This window comes from Cynocephalus volans, chromosome 4 (assembly GCF_027409185.1).
Source record: "Cynocephalus volans isolate mCynVol1 chromosome 4, mCynVol1.pri, whole genome shotgun sequence".
In the NCBI taxonomy this organism is placed as follows: Eukaryota; Metazoa; Chordata; class Mammalia; order Dermoptera; family Cynocephalidae; genus Cynocephalus; species Cynocephalus volans.
The window spans coordinates 114,996,928-115,022,856 of NC_084463.1; the positions used below are offsets into that span (position 1 = coordinate 114,996,928).

Consider the following 25,929-nt stretch of genomic DNA (forward strand, 5'->3'; position numbering starts at 1 on the left):
TTATCAGTTTCTACATTTGGAAATGTATTTTTCATAAATCAAAGGAGAAAAGTCATGAGATAATCTTGTTAGATACCAAAAGGTATTTTGATAAAATTTAATAACCACTTTTGATTTAAAAAAAAACTCTTAGTCCACAATAAAGAGAAAGATACTTTCTTAAGATGATAAAGAGTCTCCTGAAATCAACAGCCTTCATCCTCAAAGATGCCTGCTGTTGCCATTTTTATTTTGACATTGTTCAAAAAGTTCTGGTTGATGCAATAAGAACAATATAAAATAGGTTTTACTACTATTTACAGATGATACAATTGTCTACTTGTGAAACACAATACCAATCAAAATCCAACTAGGATTTTTTAAAAATTGGCAATTATTCCAACTTCCTCCTGGAAGAATAAATGTGTGAAAATTATCAAGAGTATCTTGAAAAGGAGAAGTATAAAGATGCTTTTCCCTAGTAGCTATAAAACTGTGTTACTGGTGCACAGATAGATCAGTGGAAGAGAAAGGAAAGGCCAGAGGAAGATCAGCATCCGATAAGGATGGTGTTTCAAATCAATGGGGGATATGTTGGTTTATTTCATAGGTAGTACTGGGACAAGTAGGCATAATCTGCTAATTAATAGACTCTATCACCCCTTTGTGGGTGTAACCACTGTATGGTTTCTGAAATCCATCATATTGTCAGAGGGTATTTGCAGAGCCAACTTGTAACCACTGGGGAGGTGGTTCTGGAAGCCTATGGCTTATTGAGAAGGGTGCATTAATTCTCTAGCAATTCTTCAGTTATTGTTTATATAATATGAGGCTGTATTGCTGGGTTCCTATATGTTCATGATAAATATATCTTCTTTTTATATTGTTCCTTTTTCTGGTATATGACACCTTTTTCCATAAAGCACTTTTTTTTTTTTTGCCTTGAATTCTATTTTGACCATATGTTAAGAAGTTGTCTAAACTTATTTTTTTTCCTATTTGATGTATATATTTTTATACCCTTTTATTTTAATCCTTTTGTTCTAAAATTTTATTTTATAGATAAAATATTGCCACATCCTTTAATAAGTACAACCTAATAGTCTCTTAGCTGGTGACTTTAACTTACAGTTATTTTAAAGATATATAAGCATTTATTATTGCCATTTTTCACATGGTGCATTTACTATACATTTTGGGGGTCTTTTTCCTACTCTTCATTAAATAGAACAGATTCTCTTTGGCTAATTTAAAAGTTGCATTATTTTTTATTTCTATAGTGATTGCCTTAACTTTAAAAAGACACATACCTATGTTCATTTATCCTGTTAAACATGAGTGTAATGAGCATTCATACATACCAACTACCTAGATTAGAAAATAAACCTTTGAAAACAAAACCTTGGTAGAAGCTACTTCTGTATATTTTTTCATGACATTTTCTTGCCATCCCCTCAAAGTTAATCATTCTTTTGAATGTGATGTTATCATCCCTATACACAAATTTATTTTTTACTACATATGTATCCCTAAATTATGTACAGTATTGTTATAAAAAAACTAAAAAACTTTAAACTAAAAACAAATGTTATAATCTGGTATGTATCCTTTGTGACTTGCTTTATTTTGTACTCAGTGTTATGTGTGAGATTATCTAAAGTTGATACTTATATTTATATTCAGTGCTGTGTAAAATATTATGCATATTCATTATATGAATAAACCACAATTAATTTATCTAAGATATATATTGTCCAGTTTCAGCAGCAGGAGGCTGGAACAGAGACAAAATGAACATCCTTTAAGATGATTTTAAGAAGACAAAATAAAAATGGTTACCAAAATGAATTAGTAAAGAGAAAGAAGTACATTTGACAAATTGGCCATTCAGCAAATTGACCTAGAGCCCAATAAGGGGAAAAACAAGCTGTGGTGGCAAAAATAATTCTATTCTCTAATGCCCCCTATATTAGTCTGCTTGGGCTGCCATAACAGGATACCACAGACTGAGTGGCTTGAAAAACAGAAATTTATTTTCTCACAGTTCTGGAGGCTGGAAATCCAAAATCAAGGTGCCGTCAGGATTGGTGTCTCGTGTGGCCTCTCTCTGGCTTGCAGTTGGCTGCCTTCTCACGGTGTTTTCACCTGGCCTCTTCTCTGAGTTCACACGTGTAGAGAGAGAGGCTCTTTTGTGTCTCTTCCTCTTTTTTTATAAGGACACAGGTTCTATCAGATTAGGGCCCTCCGTTTATGACCTCATTTAACTTTACCTCCTGAAATACAGTCATATTGAGAGTTAGGGCTTTAACAAATGAATGTGGGGGGAACACAACTCAGTGTATAACACCCCCAAATCATGTATATCACTCAAGTATTGTCACAATAACACTACAGAAAAATGACCTCAATGTCAGTGGCTTACAAAAATAAATACATATTTTTCTTATTCATGGGTTTTTGGGTTGGATTGGATGAGGCTGATCTCAGCTGGTGTTGGCTGGGCCAGGATCCAGGCTGTAGGTCAGGTTTAGGTCCCCATGTCTCATTTTGGAACCCACGATAATAGGGCAGATACTTAGGGCATTTTTTTTCATGGCAATGGTAGAAGCACAAGAGTACAAAACCCAACCACTTAAACACATTTCAAGCCTCTGCTTGCTTTACTTCTACCAATATCCCATTAGCTAAAACAGGTCAAGCCCAGAGTCAAGTGGTAGAAAAGTCATCTTCACCCATCCATGAGGCCACGGCAAGGATGAGAGTATAGAGTACTACCATAGCATGGTGAAGAATTGAGAGCATTAATTCAATCAGCCACAGAATATATGCTGGAGCACTGACTGGTTGCGATGAGCCTCAATTGGCATCAAAATACATTCTTTTTCTGCAATGGTCCATGTGGGTTGTTAGTGGTAAAGACTGATGCTGCAGCTGCACCAAAAGTCATTGTCTCTCTACGGTGTGCTTTGATTGCCTTATACACTCCTCACATCACTTCTTAGGTTTCTGAGCCAGTGAACCCAAGGCTTGGTTTGAGGGTTCAAATTAATCACACTCCTTCATTCTATGAGCTCTGGGCCAATTGAGAAATATCTCAGGGTCCTGACATGAATTCAATACAGTATTAGCTCTATTATCAGTGAGCTGCCCTGGACACAAGACTAACATGGTCTTCCTGCTATTCCCCCTCCTGATTTAAACTTACCTACCAAGTCACAGGTATCTTACCTAGACAGCATCTTGCCTGTTCACTTTGTTTACTGCATGGGAAGAAGAAGAAAAGCTGGTCAGAATTAATCAAGTGGAGGAAAAGGGTGGGGTTAGAAGTGTGTTCAAACTGAAGAAATAGTCTCTGCAAAGAACTTGAAGTCAGAAAGCAGAGTTATTGGCAAACTGGTGGCTGTTGTAGTCTCTAGGTAGTTGAAAGATTCACTATCCAGGTGATGTAATTGCTGAAGAATCAGGCCCTTGAGCAATTTAGCCTGAAGAAAATCAGGCCCAGAGGGAACCTGAGAGTTTACTACAAACATAAAAGGGAAGAAGACTTAACTCCCTTAATTCACTCGTTCATTCAATGTGTATTTGTTGAATGCTTCCTTGTGCCAGGCATACTGTCCTGCGTGTTGGGGATACAGCGGCTAAGAAAATAGCCATATATCTGCCAATCTGAAGCTTACATTTATGGCTGGAAGGTACAAACAATAAGCAAAATAAATAAGCAAAATATGTAGTTTGCTAGAAGGTAAGAAATGGTAAGGAGATAAAAATAAAGCAAAGAAAAGGGCTAGGATGTATTGGGGATGCAGTGCAATTTCAGATATGAAGGCCAGGGAAAGTGAATTTGAGAAAAGATCAGAAGGAGATGGGGACATGGTGTAAGAGTGCTTTGCACAGAGCTACCAGCAAGTGCAAAGACTTGCTGTGGTTGATTGCTGGGTGATAGGGGTTGAGGAATAGTAAGGTGGCCAGAGTGTGGGAGAGCAGGAGATGAGGCCAGGCAGGTAATGGGGATGGAGGTGAGAGGAGAGGAAGGGAGGATCAACTTGGACCTTGTATGCCATTGCAATGCCTCAGGTGTTTACTCTGTGAGATGGGAGTCATTGGAATGTTTTTATTTTATTTTTTTTTAAATTTAAATTTAAATTTTTTATTTTATTTTATTTTATTTTTTAAATTTTCTTTTGTCGATATACATTGTGGCTGATTATTGCTCCCCATCACCAAAACCTCCCTCCCTCCTGCCTCCCCCCCCCCCCCGCAACAATGTCCTTTCTGTTTGCTTGTTGTATCAACTTCAAGTAATTGTGGTTGTTATATCTTCTTCCCCCCCCACCCCGGTTGGAATGTTTTGAACATAAGAGAGACACGGCCTGTTCTACCTTTCACAGCAATGGTTGGGTTACTATACACAGACTGAAACGGAGCAAAGGATATGACTCTATGTGATCCTGAGAAAACAGGGTCAGTGGGTAGAAGGGGTTAACTTTTCTAACTAAATAGCTAACTTCTAACTTTCTTTTTTTTTTTTTGTCCTTTTTTTGTGACCGCAGCTCAGTCAGTGAGCGAACTGGCCATCCCTATATAGGATCCGAACCCGCGTTGGGAGCGCTGCTGCGCTCCCAGCGCCGCACTCTCCCGAGTGAGCCACGGGGTCGGCCCCTAACTAACTTCTAACTTTCTATCTAACTGACTAACTTACTAGCTAACCCTAATTAACTGACTGTCCATGAGTGAAAATGGCTGCCTAGTCACCTTGGGCATTATGCTCAGCAGCTTGTCACTTGTGGTTCCTGAAGATGTCAGAGATGTTGATGTTGGGAAATAACTACATCAGACCCTATGACACCTCAGGCTCTTTCCAACACTGAGAGTCTGTGATTATACAGCACATATCACCTCAGTCTTTCCCAACTAGAATGTAAGCTCCACGAACTTGGAGAATTTTGTCTATTTTGTTCATTGCTTTATTCCCAGTGCCTAGAGAGTGCTGTATATGGAAGGAACTCTTTAAGTACTTGTTAAATGTATGAATGTCTCTGTTTAAACTTATTGTGGTACCTTGAGCAAGACATTTCTCTTCTCTGCACCTTACAGAATAAAAAAATTGGATTGGATGGCATTGATGATCTTTCCAGGTTGGCCAGTCTGTGATTCCTGGTTTCAAACGCTGAGCCATTGTTTCTAAAGGGCTTTGCAGGCTAATGGGTACATGAAGGGGCTCTTAGGGGGAGAAAAGACAGGGATGAGTAAGGGAAAACCTGAGTCAAGGAGAAGTACATGGGTAGCCTTTAGTGACCAGGGCACCCTCTGAAAATAAATGTGAATTGTCTTCTTTGACACACATGGGGCTCTAATTCCAATTAGGAATGTTTCACTAGAAACTGAGGGTACAAGACACTGAGGATCCATTCCAAGCATGTTGCCTTTGCTTCCAGTGTGTGGGCCTGATCAACAAAGTGCTTACAGTTCCCTGAAGCTCTCCTGGGAAAAACAGCATAAATTGCAGCCAGTTCCATTTATGGGTATCGAAAATACATTTTTAATCTTGATGAATTTCACAAATGACAACACTGACATTTCTTTAAATAAATAGTTCTGTCAAGGCACAGCATTACCATGTGTCCCCAGACACCCAAGAGGCAGTGATTTCATGTCCCCCTGAGGTTTAGCAGAGCTGCCAATGTCAACAGGATGGCTGATGGAGCCTAGATTTGCTGCCAGATAAGCCAATGAGACATGCTGTCATATTTATTGGATACAGAATCAATTATAAAAAGATGCACAATAGGTAACTGCAATCAGCTTATTCTGCATTTAGCTTTAGTTCATTTCAAACAGAAGATATTTTTCAATATCAAGAAGGATGCAAATATATGTATATCTTCCAAGGAACCTCTCCTACAAATTGCTTTCATTACATGTTAAAACAAGTGGAGTTCAGCTTCATTGTGACCTAGGAGGAAAAATATAACAGTTAGAATTTAGTTACTTATTGTCAGGCTCTTGACTTCTATTCTCTTATTTAGTCTTTATATTAATGCTAGGAGGTAGTAACTATTATAGCCTTCAATTTACAGATGGAGAAACTGAGGTTCAGAGAGAGTTAAGTGACTGGCCCATGGTCATGTAGAGGGCAAACGCAGATCTTGTACCCAAGTCTATGCTCTTAATTCAGAGATTCATCATAGTTTATACTCCAAAAGGAAGTGTCATTACCTTTCAAATGCAAATGCTAGAATAATCACAATTATAATGGCAATGAGTAGTGTTTAAAATAAACAGGATCTACATTTTCTGGATTGATGATCTCAGTGTCACAAGGAGAGACTGGAAAAATAGAAGATGAACTCAAATTCTAGGGCTTCAGCTATCGAGACTTAATGTCCTTTCTCCAGACACTGACTTGGGTACCTTTCCCTGTGGATTCTTTTCAACCATCTGTGCCCAGGAGGGCTCAGAGTGTGCACTATATACCCTGCAGTACCCAGTCATCCATCTCCCCATCTGACAGTACAAGTGCAGTCACCTTCTTGCTGGAGTCATTTAGCTGCTCAGGCCTGAAGGTCTCTGCGGCGCCGGCCAAAGGCTTTGGAACCCACATTGGTGGGCATGAAATTATTCTTCACCACACCCCCTGATCTGCTCAGCAAGCCTGCCAACCGATGGGTCACGCAGGTGGCAGTGTTGCAGGCCCTCTTCTGGGCAGTGACACTGATTTGCAGGATGAAGAAAGAAGAGAAGACCTGTGAGTGACAGGCTAGGGGGAGGAGCCTGGCCCATGCGACCCTGTGGTAAAGTTGCTGCTCTGAGAGGCACTAATTAACCTTAAGTGTTTCTTTTAAACACAATTATCAGAGCAGAAAATCACAAGGCCATTAGGGAAAATGCCATGATCACTCCCCACAGACATTCCCAGGGGTGTTGGAAAAAGCAAAGGTGACTCTGGGTGACTGGCCATGGAACTCAGAGCTGTAACAGCCAATCTTTCCAGTGTAATCAGACTAACAATCAGCAAAGGCTTGAGAGATTAGAGGGTATTACGGCTCCACAGCCAACCCTATTTACAAGGACTGTAGAATCCATACCCCAGTCACGGGCACCAAAAACCCCTTCTTAGGAAAACAAAAATTCCCCAGTCTTACCTGGAAGAGGAACAGGGTTTGCAGCATCCAGTCCTGGAAGGTGCTTACCTGCTCCTTGGAATGCTGGTTCTCGCTGCTTGAACTCGATCACAGGGAACACCCACCATACCCCGTGTCCAGCTACCCCGGGGTGAAGGCTACTTCTAAGCACATGTCCTGGACACCATGAAGCCTGGGACATTGGCCAGAGCAATGACCACCACAGCTCAGGTCTTTTTAGAAAAATAGTTTTATTCCCCCAATTACTAGCACATTCATAAGCGGGATGGAGAAGCTCTGCTATGGAATCCTGGGGGGAACTCAGGGCTGCCCTCACTCTCTGACTTCTTCCTGGATAATTCTCTTCCAGCCTGTGAATCCTGCTCTCTCTCCTCCCATCTGAGGCTCCAGACATTCTCTGCCACAAGGAAAGCCACTGATATCAGCCCGAAGAGCAACCAGAGAGGAACCACATGCATCAAGTTATAGGAAGGAAGCAAGAGAGGAAATTAGAAAGGAGAGGGAAAAGTTTAGTTGGCATCCTGGGGCATGCTGACATGACGTTGATGGTCTCTCTCCAAGTCGCTTTCCATATCCCTTTTCTTGCCAGGTGCTCCAACCCCAATTGCAGTTTGGGGGAACGTGTGAAACTTGTTGAGGTCCTGCGTATATGTGCCCAGCATGCAGGTACTCAGATTACTGCAGCGCTTAGATCTGGGGCTGTCCAGGCTGCAGGGAAAAGACATGCCAGACAGTACCATGCACCAGGGTCTGCCCCTGTTGGCAGTCACGTGGAAGACTGAACCAGGCAGGGGGCACTTTGAGCAGGGACAGGAGGGGCAGGCAGAAGGGCAGCTCACACACCCTGCATTAGGAGAGCTCAGAGGTGCAGTGGGTCAGGGCAGTGTGGGGAAGGGCTGTGGTGAGGAAGGGTGGCTTTTTCTGGCATTCCACATGCTGTTTAGTCCTTCATGCTGGCCAGAGGGGTTCTCAGGGTGGATGCAGGTGCAACTCATGCCTCTGCCAGGGCACCACTGGGGCTCGGCCAGGCACTGATCTCTGCTCAGGCTCGGCGTGCACAGGGAGGTGGGGCTGGGGAATGGTGCTCTCTCTGGCCCCGCGACAGCATGCACATCTCCACAGATGCTGTACATCTAAAGGCCCCGACCTACCTCAGATACTGCTCTACCTGTCCCCACCCCCTGCAAGGGCTTTGCCTTCACCTTGCAAATGTGAACTGAAGGCTCCTTGCAGGTATGAAAGAACAAAATGCACAGGTGAACTTTCTAAAACCTGGCCCATCCTCTGGCTTCGCACTTACCACTACTAACTCATCCAGTGCTTGAAGGTCTCCCCAGTACTCCAAGACCAATTCCCACAGTGAGTGATTCCACACCTTCCCTAACTGCTTTCAGAAATGGATCTTTTTAATATGTCTAACCACAGTCCCTCCAGCTGCAACAGGATCCTCCAATGTCCATAAAGCCTGAGAATGGATGGGCCCCACGTCCTGTTGAACACCCACAGCCGGCAGTTCTCCCGGCCAGTGTGTCCTCTCCTACATCTTGGGATCTACCCTCATGGGTATTTGGGGGAGAGGAGGCCTTAGGTTGGGCTGCGTGGGGAGCCTCACCTAGAGCCCTCTGTCTCCTGCTCCTGCTCCAGCTCCTGCTCCAGCTCCAGCTCACTGGCCTTCATCTGCACATAGTCCTGCATCAATGCAGCCAGCAGGAGGCGCGCTTCCTCTTCACTGAGTGTGGCTGGGTCTGGGCTACTCTCCAAAGCAGACCTGCGAGGGGAAGCAGACCAATGCAGGCTCTGAGCCCCTGTTGCTTGCTCCCCAGGATAAGTAGCCAGACTTCCTGGTCTCTGCTTCTTCCCCTGAGGATGTGGCTGTCCTGATTCACAGTGGACAGGGCTTGAGGCCAGTGTCCTCACTGGGAACCAGACACTGGTGTAACCTCCAAGCAGTGTGTGTTGGAACCAGTTCATACACACTTGTGAAAGAGGATGATTAAATTTTCAGGAATTTTGCAAGCTGAGTGATAAGTCCAGCCATTATTAAAAGTTAAATGATAAAATTTACAATTAATGCTGAATCTGAAAACGGTTTTAATTTAATAAATATAATATGGACGTGGGTGAGAAATAGATCAACAGATCACATATCAGATTTAATACCAAATTTATTGGCAGACTAGTTAGCAGATTAGGATGTAAATTCATTTCTCAAATCATGGCTGAAATGGATAAATAGTTCAGTTACAGATGCAAAAGTTTGGTAAAAAGCAATGATAGCATTTTGTGAGCGTGAATGGCTGTGAGAAATTTAAATAAAGAATATTGTATGTCTTGTTACTATTTGTAATTTGTGTGCTAAACGTCTTTATACCAGGAAAAGCTTTTAATAAATTACATGCTAGTATACATACATGCGTGTCCTCCCCTATCCCCAACCAGTTTCTAAACATTCAGCATATCACAATTAAGAGACACAAAGCTATCTGATCGTAGGGCCAGTGGATACAGAGTGTGCTCCTGGCTTAAGACCATCTCACCTGAATGGCGCTGCCTGGAGGCTGCCGGCCTGGTACAGGACCAAGATGCTGAGAGCCAGGAAGTGGGAGAACTTCCAGAAGCCCATGACGCCTCTCTGTAGAGGGAGAATGAGTTAGCACTGCACCAGTTGGAAGGTTTATGAGCCCGCAGACCCGAGGCTCCTGTCCTGCGTCTCCCCTGCCTCTAACTCCCTGGCTTCTTGGATTCGGACTTGTCACTACATTTCTCTTCATCTTTGTTTCCTCATCAGCAAAGTGGACTGCTGGAAGGTCCAGTGGGTCTGTAGCGTGCACGGTTTGCCAAAACTGGAGGAGCGATCTTAGCGGGACGGCGGGGGGGGGGGGGAGCCCCTAAACCTGTTGGTCAGGTCTCTGTTGAGGACATTCTCAGAGCCTGCTGTCACAACAGCTGCTCCCATAAGGAAACCCAGAGCTGTCCTCCCTGTGTGGGGCTTTTGCAAACAGTTGGGGGTTGAGGTGGGGCAGAGAGGGTAGGTAGAGAGGGAATATCTCTGCTGTTGGAATCTCAGAAACTGAAGAACCAATTCAAGTGCTCAGCCTGTCCGCCCTCTGGCAATTCAGTCCCCTGAGAGAACCAAGCTTAGCAGAGTCTTAAGTTGGGACCCAAGACTTCTCTGTGCTCCCAAAGCCCGCGCCTGGGGCTTGCAGTTTAGGGCTGGCTGCCTCTCAGTCGTTGCTCCCGTTTACCGCCCAGTTGCGCTGGCCCAGGTCCCAGGGACCCCCTAGGCAGCAGACGCGATCCCCGAACGCACTGTCTGCGGAACGCTCCTCCTGCGTCCTTTTCCGTGTGCGATGCCTGGGGAGCTCGAGTGTCCGAGTCCAGCCTAAGCATGTGCGCCGCGGAATAGAGACTGGGGCCCGCAGCCGCGCGGGGAGAGCGGAGCCAGGAGCCTTCGGACTGAGTCTGTCCAGTGCTACCTGGGGCAGGAGCCCGGGACGAATCCGGGGCTAACAGAGACCGTGGATGACGAGACCGAGACAGAAGTGGACAGAGAAGCCGAGACTGGCAGAGAGTTAACTAAGTAATGGAGAGAGGCGGAAGGGATGTGAGGGAGAGAGAAATAGAACGATACACCTGAGAGCAGGAATCTCGGGGCTCACCTGGCGGGCGGTGGCTTGGAGCAGAGGCGGCGGCGGCCAGCGAGGGCCCTGCGGAAGCGGCGGCGACACTTGGGCTGGGCAGTGTCTCGGCTGTCTCCCAGCGCCAGCGGCTGCTCTTATTCCCGCTGCCGTGGGTCGGGAGGGGTCCCCCGAGCGTCAGGCAACCAATGGGCGGAGGGGTCCCGTGCCCCAGCCAGATTGCGTCACCCCCATGCTTCCAGAACCCGGAGCATCCAGCAGGACGGCCCCACTTGTGTTTGCACTGAGGTCATTAATTAAAGTGTGTGTCTGTGGGGGGGAGGGGAGGATGGTGGGACCAACGAGAAACATCCTTAAAGCGAGCGGGAATCTGAGGGCAGTTTGACGTCACGGTAGATTTCACCTCTTCAGTTCCGCTTGGTTTGAACACACGCCCCGCTCCACCCCCAGCTGTGGGGTCTTAGAGGCTGGGTTCAGGATTACAGGGACTCCTGGCTCCCCCAAATCTGACCCTAGACCCCCGCCCAAGTGAGGCTTGGAGGGTCAACGCGCCACAGACTGGATTCTGGGATCAAACAGGGTGTGTGACTCCGGCAGCTGGTATTACCTACAGAGGGTTTCAGGAGATGGAACTGGGGGCAAGAGCTTTGTTAGACCCGAGCTCAACTCCACCTGCGCCAATTCCAGGCTGAGTGATAGCGGGCACGTAACCTCACAGAGCCTTAATGCACTCATCCTTGAAACGCGGACCGTAGTCCCATCTTGAAGGAATGCTGTGAAAAGTAACCCAATGCTAAGTAGGGATCTGGAAGATTTTCCTGGTCCACATAGGGGATTCCGTCAGATCTAGACTGATACTTCCCGAGCCCCCACCTCGCCATACTGCCTGAGCTCTTCTTGGGCGGTGCCAGGGTGCTATTCGGATCGGTCACATGTGTGAGGAGGGGGCAAATGCTGGGCCTGAGGGGCGAGGCGCAAGGGACAGATGCTTCTGAAGCCTCCATCCAGAACTCTAGCCCTCCCCCTTCCTGCCCTGCCATCCATCACCTCTCATTCAGTCCTCCTGCCTGAGCCATTTGCACAGCTGCCCCTTTGCTTCAGGCTGCTGTTTGCCAAGATGTCCCAGCGGCATTCCATTCCCGCCAGCACCCCCACCCCCGCACTTCGGTCCTCGACTGAAGATCAGGCGGGCTTGACAGTGCTGTGGAGTCCCTGCCTAGACTAGAGCTCACACTCACTTCCAGTCACGCACCTCCACACACACACTAGCTCATTACTGTTTCCAAACATGTGCTACTCCTCGAAGAACAGACACAAAACAGACACTGGCGCTCAGGGGTATCACTGTCAAACATGTCCCAAGCCTGCATCCGAGTATCGTGCAGTCGCATCCACACACCTGCATGATGCTGATCTGCTCCCACCATACCTGCAGGCACTGTCAAGAATAGGTGCGTTCCATCACGCCCAGTTACGCACGACCTCTCCCCCTCTCACACTCAGCACACTAGGTTTCCAGACCACTCTGCCTGAGCATTAAGCCTCAGACTCGCCCACAGGGCCAAGGCAGCGTCTAGGGTGGGGAGAAAGAACCTTCTCTGCGTCCCTGGTACACCGGGGTCTAAGCGCGCAGCGTGTGATCCGCAGCAGCCTGTCCAGAAGTTGTCAACTTGGGGGGCGCAGCAGCTGCGTGCGGGTATGGGGGGAGTCGACACCCCAGTCCTCAGTTCCCAGAAGCTTCGGCATTTCCTAGGACACACTCGCGCCACCTCTTTCCCCCCTTGCGAGCTGGTGTCCTCCGCGACCAAGGAGGCAGCGGGAACGCCTAACTTCCAAGAAGCCCCTATTTGACTCTCTTCCTTCTTAACTCCTGGGGTGGCACTACTGCGAGGGAATAAAAGCTCGGAGTTGGCGATTCTGTGTCTGAGACACTCTTCTCAGGGCCCCGCCGGTAGGGCGGTTGCGGGACCCGGGACTGGAAGAACTGGCTGCGCGTCAGACGCAGACCTGGAAAGGCGAGCTGCACGCGGGGCAGAGCGCGTGATGGCGCGTCCCCGGGCACAGTGCTTACTGCAGCCTGCAGGCAGACGCCAACGTCTGAGACCCAGTCCGGGGCTTCGAGGCTTTTCAGCAGATTAGGTTCCGAGCCTTGGCCTGGGCTTTCTGTCCGGAGCTGCGTGACGAATTGGCGAAGGTCGCTGTGCGGCCACTACGTGGCGCGCAGTGCTTGAGCAGCTGCCACATAGGACTGTTGTAGAAGCGTACGAGTATTTGGGCTCGAGAGCCAAATACTTCTGCGGAGGTGACTTTCTTTTCCAAGACCAGAGGTTTCTAACATATGAACCCCCCGAAATCGTTTGTTAGTACGTGTGTCCGTGATGTACATTTTCCCAGGGAGAAAACCCGTAGCTTTCACCTATGTAATGGTGACCGTAAAAACGTTAAGAAACCACTCGTCTAGAGGAAGATTTCGTAGCCGTGTCACTTTGCGGGTTCGGAGCTCTGCCGTTGGCGGCTGAAACCACAGGCTGGTGCCGTGGGGACACTAACCAGAGTCCGCACCCAGAGGGCGCTAGTGTAGCCTCGAGCAGACCAATTTCAAATCTTACGTTCTTAACGATCGGTCTCTGCAGACACTGGAGATCAAGTCCTCCGTCAAGCACTGTTAGAGCCTGTAGTAAGTGTGCCTGGCGCTGTGCTGGGGGCCAAAGCTTAAAAAGGTGTGGTGGGGGGGAGGGAGAGGGAGGAGGGGAGAGAAAGAGCGGAGAGAGCGAGCCCTTTTCTCAGGCAGTTAGCACCATGCCATATACACTAGTAGGTGCTCCGCCAACGTTAAATGAATGGAAGTTAATGCATTCTGGCAAATTCACCAATAGGTCTCACAAGCATCCTGCAGAAAATCCGGACCAAGTTAGAGTGGCATTCCTCTTGGATTCATTTAGGAGCTCATACCGTTCAGCCAGACGCCTCCAATTTTATATGGCACACCGAATCGGTTCCCTGATAGAAGTTTCCAGGAAGGAGCCAGGGAAGTCAGAGTTTCCCCTGGGGTTCTTTCTGAAGACTACGGTCTCCTGGTGCGAAATGCAAAACGGTTCTCCTCACAGCCCATCCCTAATTTACCGAGTGGAACCTAGGGAAGTTTAGACCTTCCCTTGAGCGGATCGCTTTGATTTCGTCCTGCTATACTTGGAACTTTTCTGAATTTTAGGGCTAAACAGAGCATGACCTAGCGAAAGTCGCCAAAGAAAATACTGATTGAAAAAAGGTCTCTTGATTTTTTGGCCCTTAATTCTACTATCTTATTTCATAAGTTTTAAATCTGGAAATCAGGGTCGGTTTTGAAACAATCTTGTTTGGAGAAAAATATTTTTGGAAACGCTCTAATAAATATTAATTGTAATGTTGGTTCCCATTTGTTTAAATCAGATTCCTATACTCTGATTTAGAAATAAAAATAAAGATGAAATCTGGTTGAAAATTCTTATGTGAATTTCCATATGATTAAAAGTGTTACACCTAAAGGCTTACTCTTCTAGTTGAGCAAGCCCGTTGTAAAACAAACAAAACAAAACAAAACAAAAAAGCATTTTCCAAGTTCAGAGCTCAAGTTAAATTTATTGCTTTTGTACAATTCAACTACGATATAGATTCAAGAACAACAGAATCAAAACAGTAACAACTGCAGCACCAGCAGGAGTGACCATCCAAACCCATTCTCTTCAGCCTGCTGGAAATTTGGAGCTGTCAAATGAACATGAGAATCTCTACCGAAAGTTGACAGTACTGAAACCAAAGCTTTCCACCGCTGAGTTTACTGAAGAACATGGGAGTAGAAGTGATTTCCTCCTAATCATTTCCCTAAGACATGTTAGAGTGCAATAAAGCCCCTACTGAGGGAGGAAAGACAGACTGCTGCCAAAGAGTCAGCCAGATTCACAATAGCCAAGATATGGAAACAACCTAAATGTCCATCAATGGAAGAATGGATAAAGAAAATGCGATAAATATATGTATACGATGGAATATTATTTAGCCTTAAAAAGAAGGAGATGCTGTCATTTGCAACTTCATGCCTACTGTTGACTCTCAACAGTAGAAAGCGCTACTGTACTCCTTCCTGGAGATCATTATGCTAAGTGACATAAGCCAGGCACAGAAAGACAAATACTACATGATCTCACATATACTTGTATGTGGAAACTAAAAAAAAAAAAGTGGAGCTCATAGTAATCAAGAGTAAAATGGTGTTTACTAGAGAGTGAGGGATGGGGGAAAAGGGGAGATATTGGTCAAAGGATACAAACTTTCAGTTATAACATTAATAAGTTCTGAAGACCTAGTGTATAGCATGGTGACTATAGTTAATAGTAATGTATGGTATTCTTGAAATTTGCTGAGAGTAGATCTCAAGTGTTGTCACACACACACAGACACACAAGAGTGACTATGTGAGGTGATGGATATGTTAATTAGCTTAATTGTGGTAATAATTTCACAAAGTATATGTATATCAAAACATCACATAATACACCTTAAAAAATAAAAACCTTTAATATGAAAAGAAAAAGAGATAAAAAAGAGACAGCTGGAAATGAACCCCACTGAGGATTTTGCTGAGGCCTTTAGTACAGGTAGATCTCTATAAATATTGGAGGGGACATCGATATTTTACTAATAACCTGGACATAAAATTATCTGAAAGATGTTGCATGTGCAGTAATTACAAATAGTTATATAAAACCGTATTGAACTAAAAGCAAAAATATTATAAGTGAAACTACCATCGATTGTCTTCCATCTGTGTGTCAGGAACTATGTATATATTATCTTTCATACTCTCAACAGTTTAATGAGTATTGCTATCTTTGTTATATAGACAAAGAAATAGTAAGAGTATTTAGCTTGACTTAATTATGTTTTCCAGGCTCATTTTGAGGACATGAAATGAAACATGGCTTATCTGTCTGCCATGTCAGGTATGAGGACTGGTTCCCTAGATCTTGGCGTTGACTCAGAGGAAGATATGGGCATGTTTGCCTACTTCAGAGCTTATGCAATTTGTAGTGAGAGGCTCAATGACCAGCCATAAATCGTTTATAATTCCTGGACTAACACTTGGGAGACTGACAGTTTTGCCACAGAAAAGTAAATGTTGGTGCCACCATTGAAGATAAGTAAATTGCTAAAGAATAAAATCCAAATCAGATTCATAACAATGTTCATAAAATAAAAACTTAAAACCTCAAAGTTCAAATAAACAAAAATCCAAATGACTTTCTATATTTAGCATCATACCTTGCTTCACCTTGTCTAAAATCATGGTTAATTGTATAAAGTGTTTTGTTTTGCCAGCGGATACAGTGGTAGGGTTAAGGGAGTTAGTGGAAGGAGTGCTGGAGTCCAGAGATGTGCTTCTAATTTCCACCCCTAACCCAAAGGGTGTGACTTTGAGAAAATCATTTGGGCCTCTGCTTCCACTTTTGTTATATAAACTTATTAGATTGCGATTCCTAAATTTCATACTAGTTCTGACAATCTGTAAGTGTGCTGTGAACTTCATGCTGTCTTTACAGTACTTATAACCACAGGTCAGCCATTATTTGGCTTCCTACACTTGTCCTGGCAGGTACCAGTGCCTTCTTAAAGAACAGCTGATGGGGCTAACACAAAGGAGGAAGGATATGTCATTCTACTGAATGACACAATCAGGAAAGGTACTGCTATTCCCTGCCCCCCCTTCCCCACAAGTATGAGGAATAAGTGATTATCAGAATAGACAGGAGGATGAGAGGAACAAATATCCTGGTCCTTGTCTCATTGTCACCAAAAGATGTAAGTGTGTACTCTGAGAGGGGAGAGAGAGCATGCCAGCTGGACTGGGAGCACTATGTTTTTCTCTACTTCATGAAAATGGATCTGCAACTGACTCCTGGTCCTTTTCTGGATGCCTGTATTTCTGCAAGTTGTCAGCAGAGGCTTTGCAACATGGCTGCGTGGTGAGTCCACCTAGATCCCAAAGCACACTTTCTGGTGGAGCCTGAAAATCAACTCTGAAAAGTCCTCTTCAGAGGAACCCTCTAAAGTGAGGACACATGAACAGAGGGATTAACTTTCAGGCAGGTCTAGCCAATATTTTAACAAATGTATGATGAGTAATTTGGTTGGGAGATAAATCAATTGAATATGTATAGGATAAGTATTAGGTTAAGTAATAGATACAACAAATGCATAAAAATGCATTTGCTAAGAGGGTTTATAAAAATATAATGATATGGCTCTACATGTTTGGAAATATTCTGTATGGTTTGTTAGTAGAAACAGAATGAACATTTAGTAAGACTTGTGAGGACCCAAGTGAAAGAGGGAAGCGTGAGACTATTTATATCTTTGCTACCAAAAAAGCAAAGGAAAAATACAACTAATTAACTGGAGTTCAGTGAAGACAAGCCCCATCAGTTTCCATAACTAGACTCCCACTTGTGTTATTGATATTGTGGTAAGAAAAGCTATGTACAAATGAGGCAAACAGGTAGAGCCATCCTTGGTCTTGAGATCATCTTGGGAGGGGTTAGGGTGCAGTTTGAGTTGAGAGCAAAGAGTGGGATCATATGGCTAAGGTCTTGCATTACAAATAAAGGGGATATACTGAGCTTTTGTGATTGGGATCATTCTGGGCCTGCCTTTTGGTCTCCTGCTGCTGTAATCTGAGCAAATATAAATAAATCCAGGTTGCCTCACCTCATCTGTTAGCTGTCATCACTTCATAGAAGGGACCCTGGCCTAGGGAATAGAAGAGCTCAGTCTCTTGGTGGCTCCTGTGAACTAGGTTAGGTTGCTAGTAAATGGGTGACCTGCTACCTCGTGTGTTCTCACTGACCCTATTGCTGTCAAAGAGGGTATGCCTTGCCTAGAGGAAGTAAGATAATGGGGTTAACAGGGTTGAGGGTTTGCTGTATGCAGAAAAAGAAGGAGGAAATGATTAAGACCAATTTATTAAAAAGGTATGTGGTCTTGGGCTGGCCCCGTGGCTCACTCGGGAGAGTGTGGCGCTGGTAGCGCCGAGGCCGCGGGTCCAGATCCTATATAGGGATGGCTGGTGCGCTCACTGGCTGAGCGTGGTGCAGACCACACTGTGCCAAGAGTTGTGATCCCCTTACCAGTTAAAAAAAAAAAAAAAAAAAAAAAGGTATATGGTCTCTTAGGGGAGAGAAGGCCCACACATATGAAATAATTAAACAATGAAAGATAGTGAATAAGTGTATTAATTTCCTATCGCTGCTGTAACAAATTACCACAAATTTAATGGCTTAAAACAACACAGATTTATTATCTTATACATCTGTAGGTTAGAAGTTCAACATCCAGCATGGGTCTTACGAAACTAAGATATTACCAGGACTGTGTTCCTTCTTAGAGATTCAAGGGGAGAATCCATTTCTTTTCCATTTTCAGCTTCTAGAGGCCTTGGCTCGTGGTCCCTTTCTTCCATCTTCGAAACCAGAGTTGGGTGCTTCTCACATCCCATCACTCTGACCTCCTCTTCTTTCTGCCCCCATTTGGCAGGACCCTTGTGATTACACTGATACCAGCAGGATAATCCAGGATAATCTCTCTATCTCAAGGTCCTCAGTTTAATCATATCTGCAGAGTCCCTTTTGCTAAGATCTCAGGGATTAGGATGTGGCTATTTTGGGGGAGACCATTGTCCTGTCTACAATAATATGCAAATGCTGGGCTGATTGGCAAGAGCTGTAAGTGGGGGGCGTCTGGAGAAAGAGGCTGCTGTGGGCTGGAGCACTGGAGGAAGCCTCCTGGAAATGGTGGGGACAGAGCCAGAAAGTGGTGAAACAGAGGGGAAGTTACAGAATCTCTGATGGGGGAGTGCATCTACTGGGGTATGAGGCAGGGGCCGAGGAGACAAGACAGCCTCTTTTTATGCCAGGGGCCATCCTCTATACCTCTTCCACTGGGAAGGGAGTCTTCCTGAATATGTCCTGTATGGTTGCCTGCATTCACTCTTCAGGTCGACTGTATCTAGAAATCATGAAATCTTATGTACAAGATGTTCCTCTTTTACCACTTTCCAATTTGTTATGTCCCTTCTCAGATATGCCACATGAAAAGGGAAAATATTGAGCCAACCGGTGTCAAGTTTGGTGCAGATGTCTCTAGTGAAACTCCAGTGGGGTGGGGAATGGAACTTTGCCGTCATGTAACTCCATGCATCAGCACATTATTGTGATGTTATTAAATCCTAGGTTGGGGCTTGGACTTTGAGCTCCATGGCTCTAGTCTCTGCTAGACTCCTTTGATAGTAACCAAACAGCAGGGTTTCTAACTAATTGAGCACTGGATTAAAACTCACCTGAAAAAACCTATACTCACAACTTAGTGACTGTGCTGTGAGGTTGGGTAGGCAGTAAAGAATTTTTAAAACATATGGGGAGTACATGTGAGCCCCAGGACTTTCCACCACCCAAGATGGGGAAGATTTCTAATATCTCCCAGCTCCCAAGAGAGAAGGTGATAATTATTAATACTCAGGCATCAGGGCTTGTAGAAGTTTGACGTTTGACTCTCCTCAATGGGATATGCCAATTGCCATTAGAGGTTAGATCCACGTGCATCAAGTCAGTGGATTTTAGGTTAGATCAGGAACAAGAAAGGCATTTATGGCAGAAAGAAGAAACTGGAAAATAAGAGGACTTAACTGATTTTCTTGTAGAGCAGAGCTGACTGTTGCCTGGGTGGCTACTCTTCCCAACCCCACTGGACCTTCTGTGTGGTAGGCACCAGGAGAGGTTCCTTCCAAGGCTCAGAAGCTATTTTTAGTGTGGCTTTAGCTGCCAGGGAAAGAGCTGATTGCAGTGGACAAGGGCAAGGCTGGTCACTCTGGACAACTTTTGTGGTGACGTCAAGGAATTACTCAGGATGGGTTCCTCTAACCTGATTAAAATTCTCCATTGGCTCAGACTCACCAGATCCAGAATGACTCTTCTCTCCCTGGCTGGGAATATGGTTCCGTGGAAGGAGAGATAGAAATAGGAACCTTTCTTCTGTACCGGAAAGCCCATTACAGAGATGATTCCTTAAGGGTCATTGTCAGGGAATTGTAAGTTGCATATAAGGGGATTTCCTGTATAAATTGAGCCTAAGATTGTGAAGAGTATGGTTTTGGGGTCTTATAAAACTGCATTTGAGTCTTGGCTCTGCCACTCTCCTATTGTACTTGAGCAGATAGAAATCTCTCTGGGCTACAGTTTCTCAACATGTAAAATGGAGGTAATAACAACTACCTGACAGGATTAAAGATATTTTATGGTAAAAAAAAAAATACTGCTTGGCATGGGGTAGATACTTAAGTGTGATGGCTATTATTATTATATCAAAAGCTTATCCCTTCAAGTGTCAGGTTACATCAGCTTAATACGGTAAATTAAATAAATTCATTACACACTACTCTGCCTTCTTAAGAAGAAGACAATCTATAAGTCTTTAATTCTCAAAATAGAGCCAATGGCCAAGGCCACAACAGAATGAATCTGCTGTGCCCAATCCTCTCAGATGCATGCCTGGCTCTGTTGTGGCCTCACTGCCCAGCAGGATTAATGACAATTTATATTAAACACCTGGCACATTGCCTGGCACAGAGCAAGCTCTCCAGAGTGGTGGCTATTATTATCATTATAACAAAAGCTTACCCTTCAAGTGCCAAATTACATCAACTTGCATGGAAAATTAGAAAAAAAAAAAAAAAAAACAACTGCATTGAACACTCCTCTACCTTCTTAAAAAGAATAAATTGAATAAAATTTCAATAATTTCTTGATGATTCATTGTGGTCTTCATAAGAATATCACTTAATGTGTTGGGCACTAATATGAGGGTACTTCAAAATATGTGGAAAAATAGAATTGAAAGCTAATATAAATCTTGCCATGAATTTTTTGAGGTACCTTCATACAGAGCTGCTCTCAGGGGCTATGAGACATATATAATAGCCCCCAACTAGACGATACCACGTTGTCTTTCTTTTCTGAGGTCTAAAATCTATATAATTTTATGATTATTCTCTGTTTCATTTTTCCCATCAGTTTGTCAACCACCATTTCTTGCTAGTATCATTGTAACTGTCTTTAGCAACAACCCGCCTACTTTCATTTTCATTTGATACACAGTGAAACAAACAACAAAACAATGACAAAAACAAAACCCAAGCTTCGTAGAATGGTGTAGAAACAAAGAGGCTACAGCCATTGAGGAACAACCTGTAAATATTGGTCAAGAACTATAAAAAGGGGACTTTTTGGACATCGGCTCAACTTAATCTGTACTCATGAGAACAGAAACAAGGTTTGTCAGAATTATGTGTAGACACAGAGCAAATAGATACTGAGTGAGCACTTATGAGTAATGGTCAGGAACTTCACTGTCTTCTGTAACAACAGCTTTAACTAACTTGTTCTCAGAGAAACAAACAGAACAAACAAACAAGCTACAGCTGTGTGTGAATGAAAAGCCAACAGATAGTAATGGTCACGATGGCAATAATGGATTGTTATGACACCTATTTTAGTTACTCAGATGCTATTTTCTTGGTCTTCTGTTCACAGCTTTGTCTTGATGAGTGGGTGTTTTTAGTTTCTTTCAGGAGGCACAGTAATGGTGAAGACAAAGTTCGTGATGTGGGAAGGGCTCAGTGATCCTGGCTGTAATCTTATGTGGAGTGTGTCCCTGGTTCACAGGGCTCTGAGGACATGAGTAGAAGTGATGTTTTCATTTCCAGGCCTTGGAGCTGGGGTGAGATCAGTCAGCTTTCAGGTGTTCAGATCTTGTATTGATTTCTATAATGCAAAGTCACTCTTTGGCATCAAAGACCCTACAAGATCTTAATAGGCCTTTTAGAAACGCTTCAGACCTGGGGCCAATTGTCCTCAGTACACCGTTAAGCAGTAGTTAAACATGCTTAAGCTAATAATGTCTAACTTCTCTTCAGCACCAATAAGTACCAATCGCAGAAAACTTCCACTTAAGTGAGGATGTGGTGAAGAGGCTGCCTGAGGAGTCCAAGGACTGAGCAAAAATTATGGGTTAGAGAATGGTTGTTTTCTCCTTTTCCCTCCTTTGTCTTGTGAACCTGAAGATAACTTGATCCTTTGTCTTTGTCTCAGAATTCCAGTTTCATTGGCCAAAATCCTGCTAAGAAATCCTTTCTCCTCTGTAGAAAGATAGAGATGCCAGTTCCTGCAGGTCATGAGGCAGGATAAGGGGAGGTTGTTGAGAAAGTTTATTCCTACTTTGGTCATGTTTGTTGAAACATCTACACTAGCCCTCTGGCTTCTATTTTTCTTCTCTGCAGTCCTACTAGGTGTGGGGTAAAGTTAGATCATATATAGATCACATTAGGAAAGTTCTAGTGATTTGGCCTCTATCTATATGCTTAGAAAATAATGATATGTAACTAAACTAGCTGCAAGGCCCCTTTTAGCCTTATACTTTAATTTTATTAAAATGGGGAGGAGGTGAAGGGAGGTAGATGTAGAAGAATGAAGGAGTGAAGAACATCATGTGATGGCAATTAGATTTACTTGGAGGTCAGCTGAGAGACACTGATGATTATTTTATTTTACTTTTGTGGGGAATGCCAGCCTGAGTTGCTTGTAAGCTCTTCCGGAAGAAGCAGTCTTCAAGGAAGCATCTTTCAGTCAAATATGAAATGGGTCGGGTTACTCTTATAAACCTTTTATTTCCTCCCAGTTCTAGAGCTCCTGCCCTATGAGGAATTCCATTCTCTCTCGCATAGCTTCCTCCCCTCCCCCAGTAGGCATGCTTTTTCACATCTGCTACACTCTCCATTCAGTTTTAGAAATAGGAGCTACTCTAGTTATTTTAAGCAGAAAGGAATTTCATACAGCACATTAGAGGTTAAAAAATAATGTTTGAAGTTCTGGAAGATGCTACCTTTACCATAATCACAAAAGTGGGGACGAAGGAGTCCACACACTTGAACTGTAGACATGAAGAAAATCGTGTTGATACTGTGGTCCCGGGATCTTAAGCTACCACTGCTGCTGCCACAACCACCTTTCAACACTTATGAAATGTTGGGTGCTGGAAGGCTGCTGTAGAATCCCTGGTTCCTTGACTGTGCTTGCCAGCAGAAAATAGAGGAAAGAGCAAGAAGGTAGACTGTCTTACTCTTGCCTTCCAAGTCTCACATAAGACATCTAACTGGATAAAATTTGCTTTCAGAACCTAGCTATAAAAAAGTGTGGAAAAATCATGTTTTAGTTTTCAAGTTGACTAGGAGGATTAAGAGGATCCTGAATGCAATGACACCATTTCTGCCACAGCAGCCAAGTGCTTTGAATATTCCCAGTCTGTCATGTATGAGACTGAAACCAAAGGAATGACTCTCTAATAACAAAGTGATGGAACTTCATCCAGCAGTGATTGAAACTCTTCTTTCTCTTGGTGATGGGAGGCCTCTTCAGATCTTAACAGATCAATGATCTTCTACCAGTTTTACCTTTGGCCTGCTGGTGTCCTTTGGTTATGAATATCCAGTAGAAGACAAAGCACCCACTTAATCTTCCATTTCTTACTGCTCAGGCATGAGATGTATTTTCATATGTAATTTTATAATTGAGATGATCAATTAGGTTGTCCCATCTCAGTTATTCACTTTGTTCTGCTGAAACACACCATGAGTGCACATAATGGAACATGCAAAGGAGGCAAATTTATGTTGGCTGCATCACTCTCTGCTACGGGAGTTCTGTGGAGAGAGTTCCCAAGACCCAGGCCAGGGCCACAGCCATCCAAGAACTAGCAGGGAGCCCAGGAGACACCTGACTGTTGCCCCTCAGGGTGAGTCCTGAAGGGACGGTTCCCAAAGGCCCAGAAAGAGGCTCTCGCTGGGGCATAGCAGCGCTGTTCTCTGTTCAAACCACTGCCATCCTGCACTCAGAAATGGCAGAGCCCTGCACAGGGTGTTCACCCACTCCATCCTGCACACTGAAGATGGGATCCTGCCATGAAACAGTGAAATCCTTCACTTCCTGTTCCCCCAAACATCCCTGTCCTGATAAAAGCCATGGATGAACAGTATTGATTGTTTTCTATCGCTCAGAGCAAATGAAGGGAAGGGAACAGGGAGAGCTGTTTCTCTGCTGAGCAGTGAGAGAACATGATAAATGGTTACAGGGAAGGCTCTGTGTTCTGAAAGACTTTCAGTTATTCCTGAGAATCCCCCCAACCCCCCAAGTATTATCCTCCAGCAAGCAGGGGTGGGGGGGACATCTCATCAGTGCTGTCAGTCAGACAGGGGCTGCGTCAGGGGTAACTCTGAGCTCTCTCCTCTGCTAATGCAGCCAGGAAGAATGCCAAAGAAGGAATGCTCCTTAATTTAAGTGAGCTGGAGGATATTTACTGAATGAAAATCAATCCTTTTTGAAATTAAAAAATGTTCTGACTGAGGATCCTCTCCTGAACAATGAAATCTACTGACATGGAATTCAGGCGAGAATGACCTAAGGGTTACCCTTTGTGGATCCTGTCCCTTCTCCTGGTGCCCCCTTCTTCACCTAAGCTCCAATCTGAATTTTGTTCTTATGGGAACTTTCTAATGGTCTTACTGTAGGCTGTGATTTGGCATTTTAACAAAATCCTGACCAAAGGCCTTAGTTTGGAATATCAGGCAGTTTGGGAGGTTGTGGAGAAATCCTCATTTGGCACTATTGTGTAGACCTCTATTATATAAGCCTCCGTAGTTAATTGTCACCAAAACAATTGTAAAACATGGACTAGAATAATCAGTGAGCACAAATAATATGAACTCAATGAGCATGATGAATGTTCACAAATCTGGCTACGTGTATAGAAACGTGTTGCTGAGGGTAACTGAAGTTCACTGAAACCATGGTCTAAAAACCTAGGAAAAGTTGGCATCTCCTGGCAAAAGATTAAAGACAAAGATAGGCACGGAACTATTGAAAGAGAAGAACAAAACCAACTGGATGATCTTGGGTTATGCCTAGTGTCGCAGTGAAACTATTAATCCCACTGCTTTCACTCTCAGAAGGATGCTAGTATGGACAGTAAATTCTATTGTCGTCTAATTAATACATCCCAGTCCAGGGCATGTGGTCAACCAGCATAAACTCTGTGAAGGTAACATAATTAGAACTTAGTGCAGTAAAGGACAGGAAAGACAGACTTCCCTGGAGGTGGAAGGAGGAAGGAAGACAGACCCCATAAGAAGGTAAAGCTGCCAAGAGGCAAGCTCTTTCTTTATCTCGTATACAGCAGTGTTTACTACACCCTGACATCAAAAACGTGTCATGTGTGAGAGGTAAGTGGAATGTATAAATGAGAGCTTGTAATTTGTTAGGATACACACATGTTTAATATTGTTCAGCTTTTACTAAGTGCAATGTCTTAGCTTCTGGGGAATAGAGAAATGCATAAGAAAAGGACCGTGCCCTCGGGACACTTTAGATGCTTCAGTATGTATTAACAAGAACTTCTCAATCTTGGAATAAGTTTTACAAGTTCAAACCACAGGAAACCCTGGCTCCTCAAATCACTTCCCTTAAGGGACCCTGCCATATATTTACAAAAGGTCTTGAACCCCAGGTACTGTAAATTTATAAAATCACAGAACGTCAAGATGAAATAGAAAAGTTTCAAGCAATCATCCCGAACTTTTTGTTCAAAAGCTTCAAATTTTCTGTGATGATGTAAATGTTCTATACCTTTGCTGTCCAATGCCGTAGCCACTAGTCACATGTGGTTATTGAATACTTGCATTGGCTAGGGCAATTGAGGAACTGATTTTATTAAATTTAAATATCAATTGTCATATGGCTAGTAGGTACCATTTTGGACAGTACATATCCTTGACCTATTTTTGCTCCTCAACTTAAATAGTCAAGATTTCGGGCTGATTTTTTTTTTTTTTTTCATTTGAATGTTTTGGCACCGTAGGCATATATCATATGTCCTAAATAAAACTGGGAATATCAGTTATTTATTAATTAATGACAACTCATCAATCTTCATTTTTGATGGGAGAAATTTATTTATCTATCCAATCAAAAGAGATTTATTGAGTATTCCTGTTTGCTGGGCACAGTGATAGCCTATGGCATACATGGACCTAGCCT

The 25,929-nt window shown here is 43.9% G+C and overlaps 1 protein-coding gene across 2 annotated transcripts; it reads right to left on the bottom strand.

The window, feature by feature from the left end:
* Nucleotides 1-6,530: 6,530 nt before the first annotated feature.
* LOC134377052 (calcitonin gene-related peptide 2) lies at nt 6,531-9,744 on the bottom strand. 2 transcript variants are annotated; one of them, XM_063095668.1, is made up of 3 exons: nt 9,659-9,744; nt 8,734-8,889; nt 6,531-6,690 (listed from the first exon to the last, which is right to left on the bottom strand). In XM_063095668.1, exons 1-3 carry the CDS (start codon nt 9,742-9,744, stop codon nt 6,531-6,533), a joined length of 402 nt encoding a protein of 133 aa, XP_062951738.1. The 2 variants fall into 2 exon arrangements, with proteins under 2 accessions (XP_062951738.1, XP_062951737.1); XM_063095667.1 differs by lacking the exon at nt 6,531-6,690 and adding an exon at nt 7,631-7,829.
* Nucleotides 9,745-25,929: the final 16,185 nt, after the last annotated feature.

What these genes read in the sequence shown, in the direction of transcription:
- LOC134377052 (XM_063095667.1), bottom strand. Translation starts at nt 9,744, where the DNA reads ATGGGCTTCTGGAAGTTCTCCCACTTCCTGGCTCTCAGCATCTTGGTC. An exon ending in CTCCAGGCAGCGCCATTCAG is followed by an intron (nt 8,890 to 9,658) that starts GTGAGATGGTCT and finishes TTCCCCTCGCAG; the next exon opens with GTCTGCTTTGGAGAGTAGCC. An exon ending in CAGGAGACAGAGGGCTCTAG is followed by an intron (nt 7,830 to 8,733) that starts GTGAGGCTCCCC and finishes TTTTCCCTGCAG; the next exon opens with CCTGGACAGCCCCAGATCTA.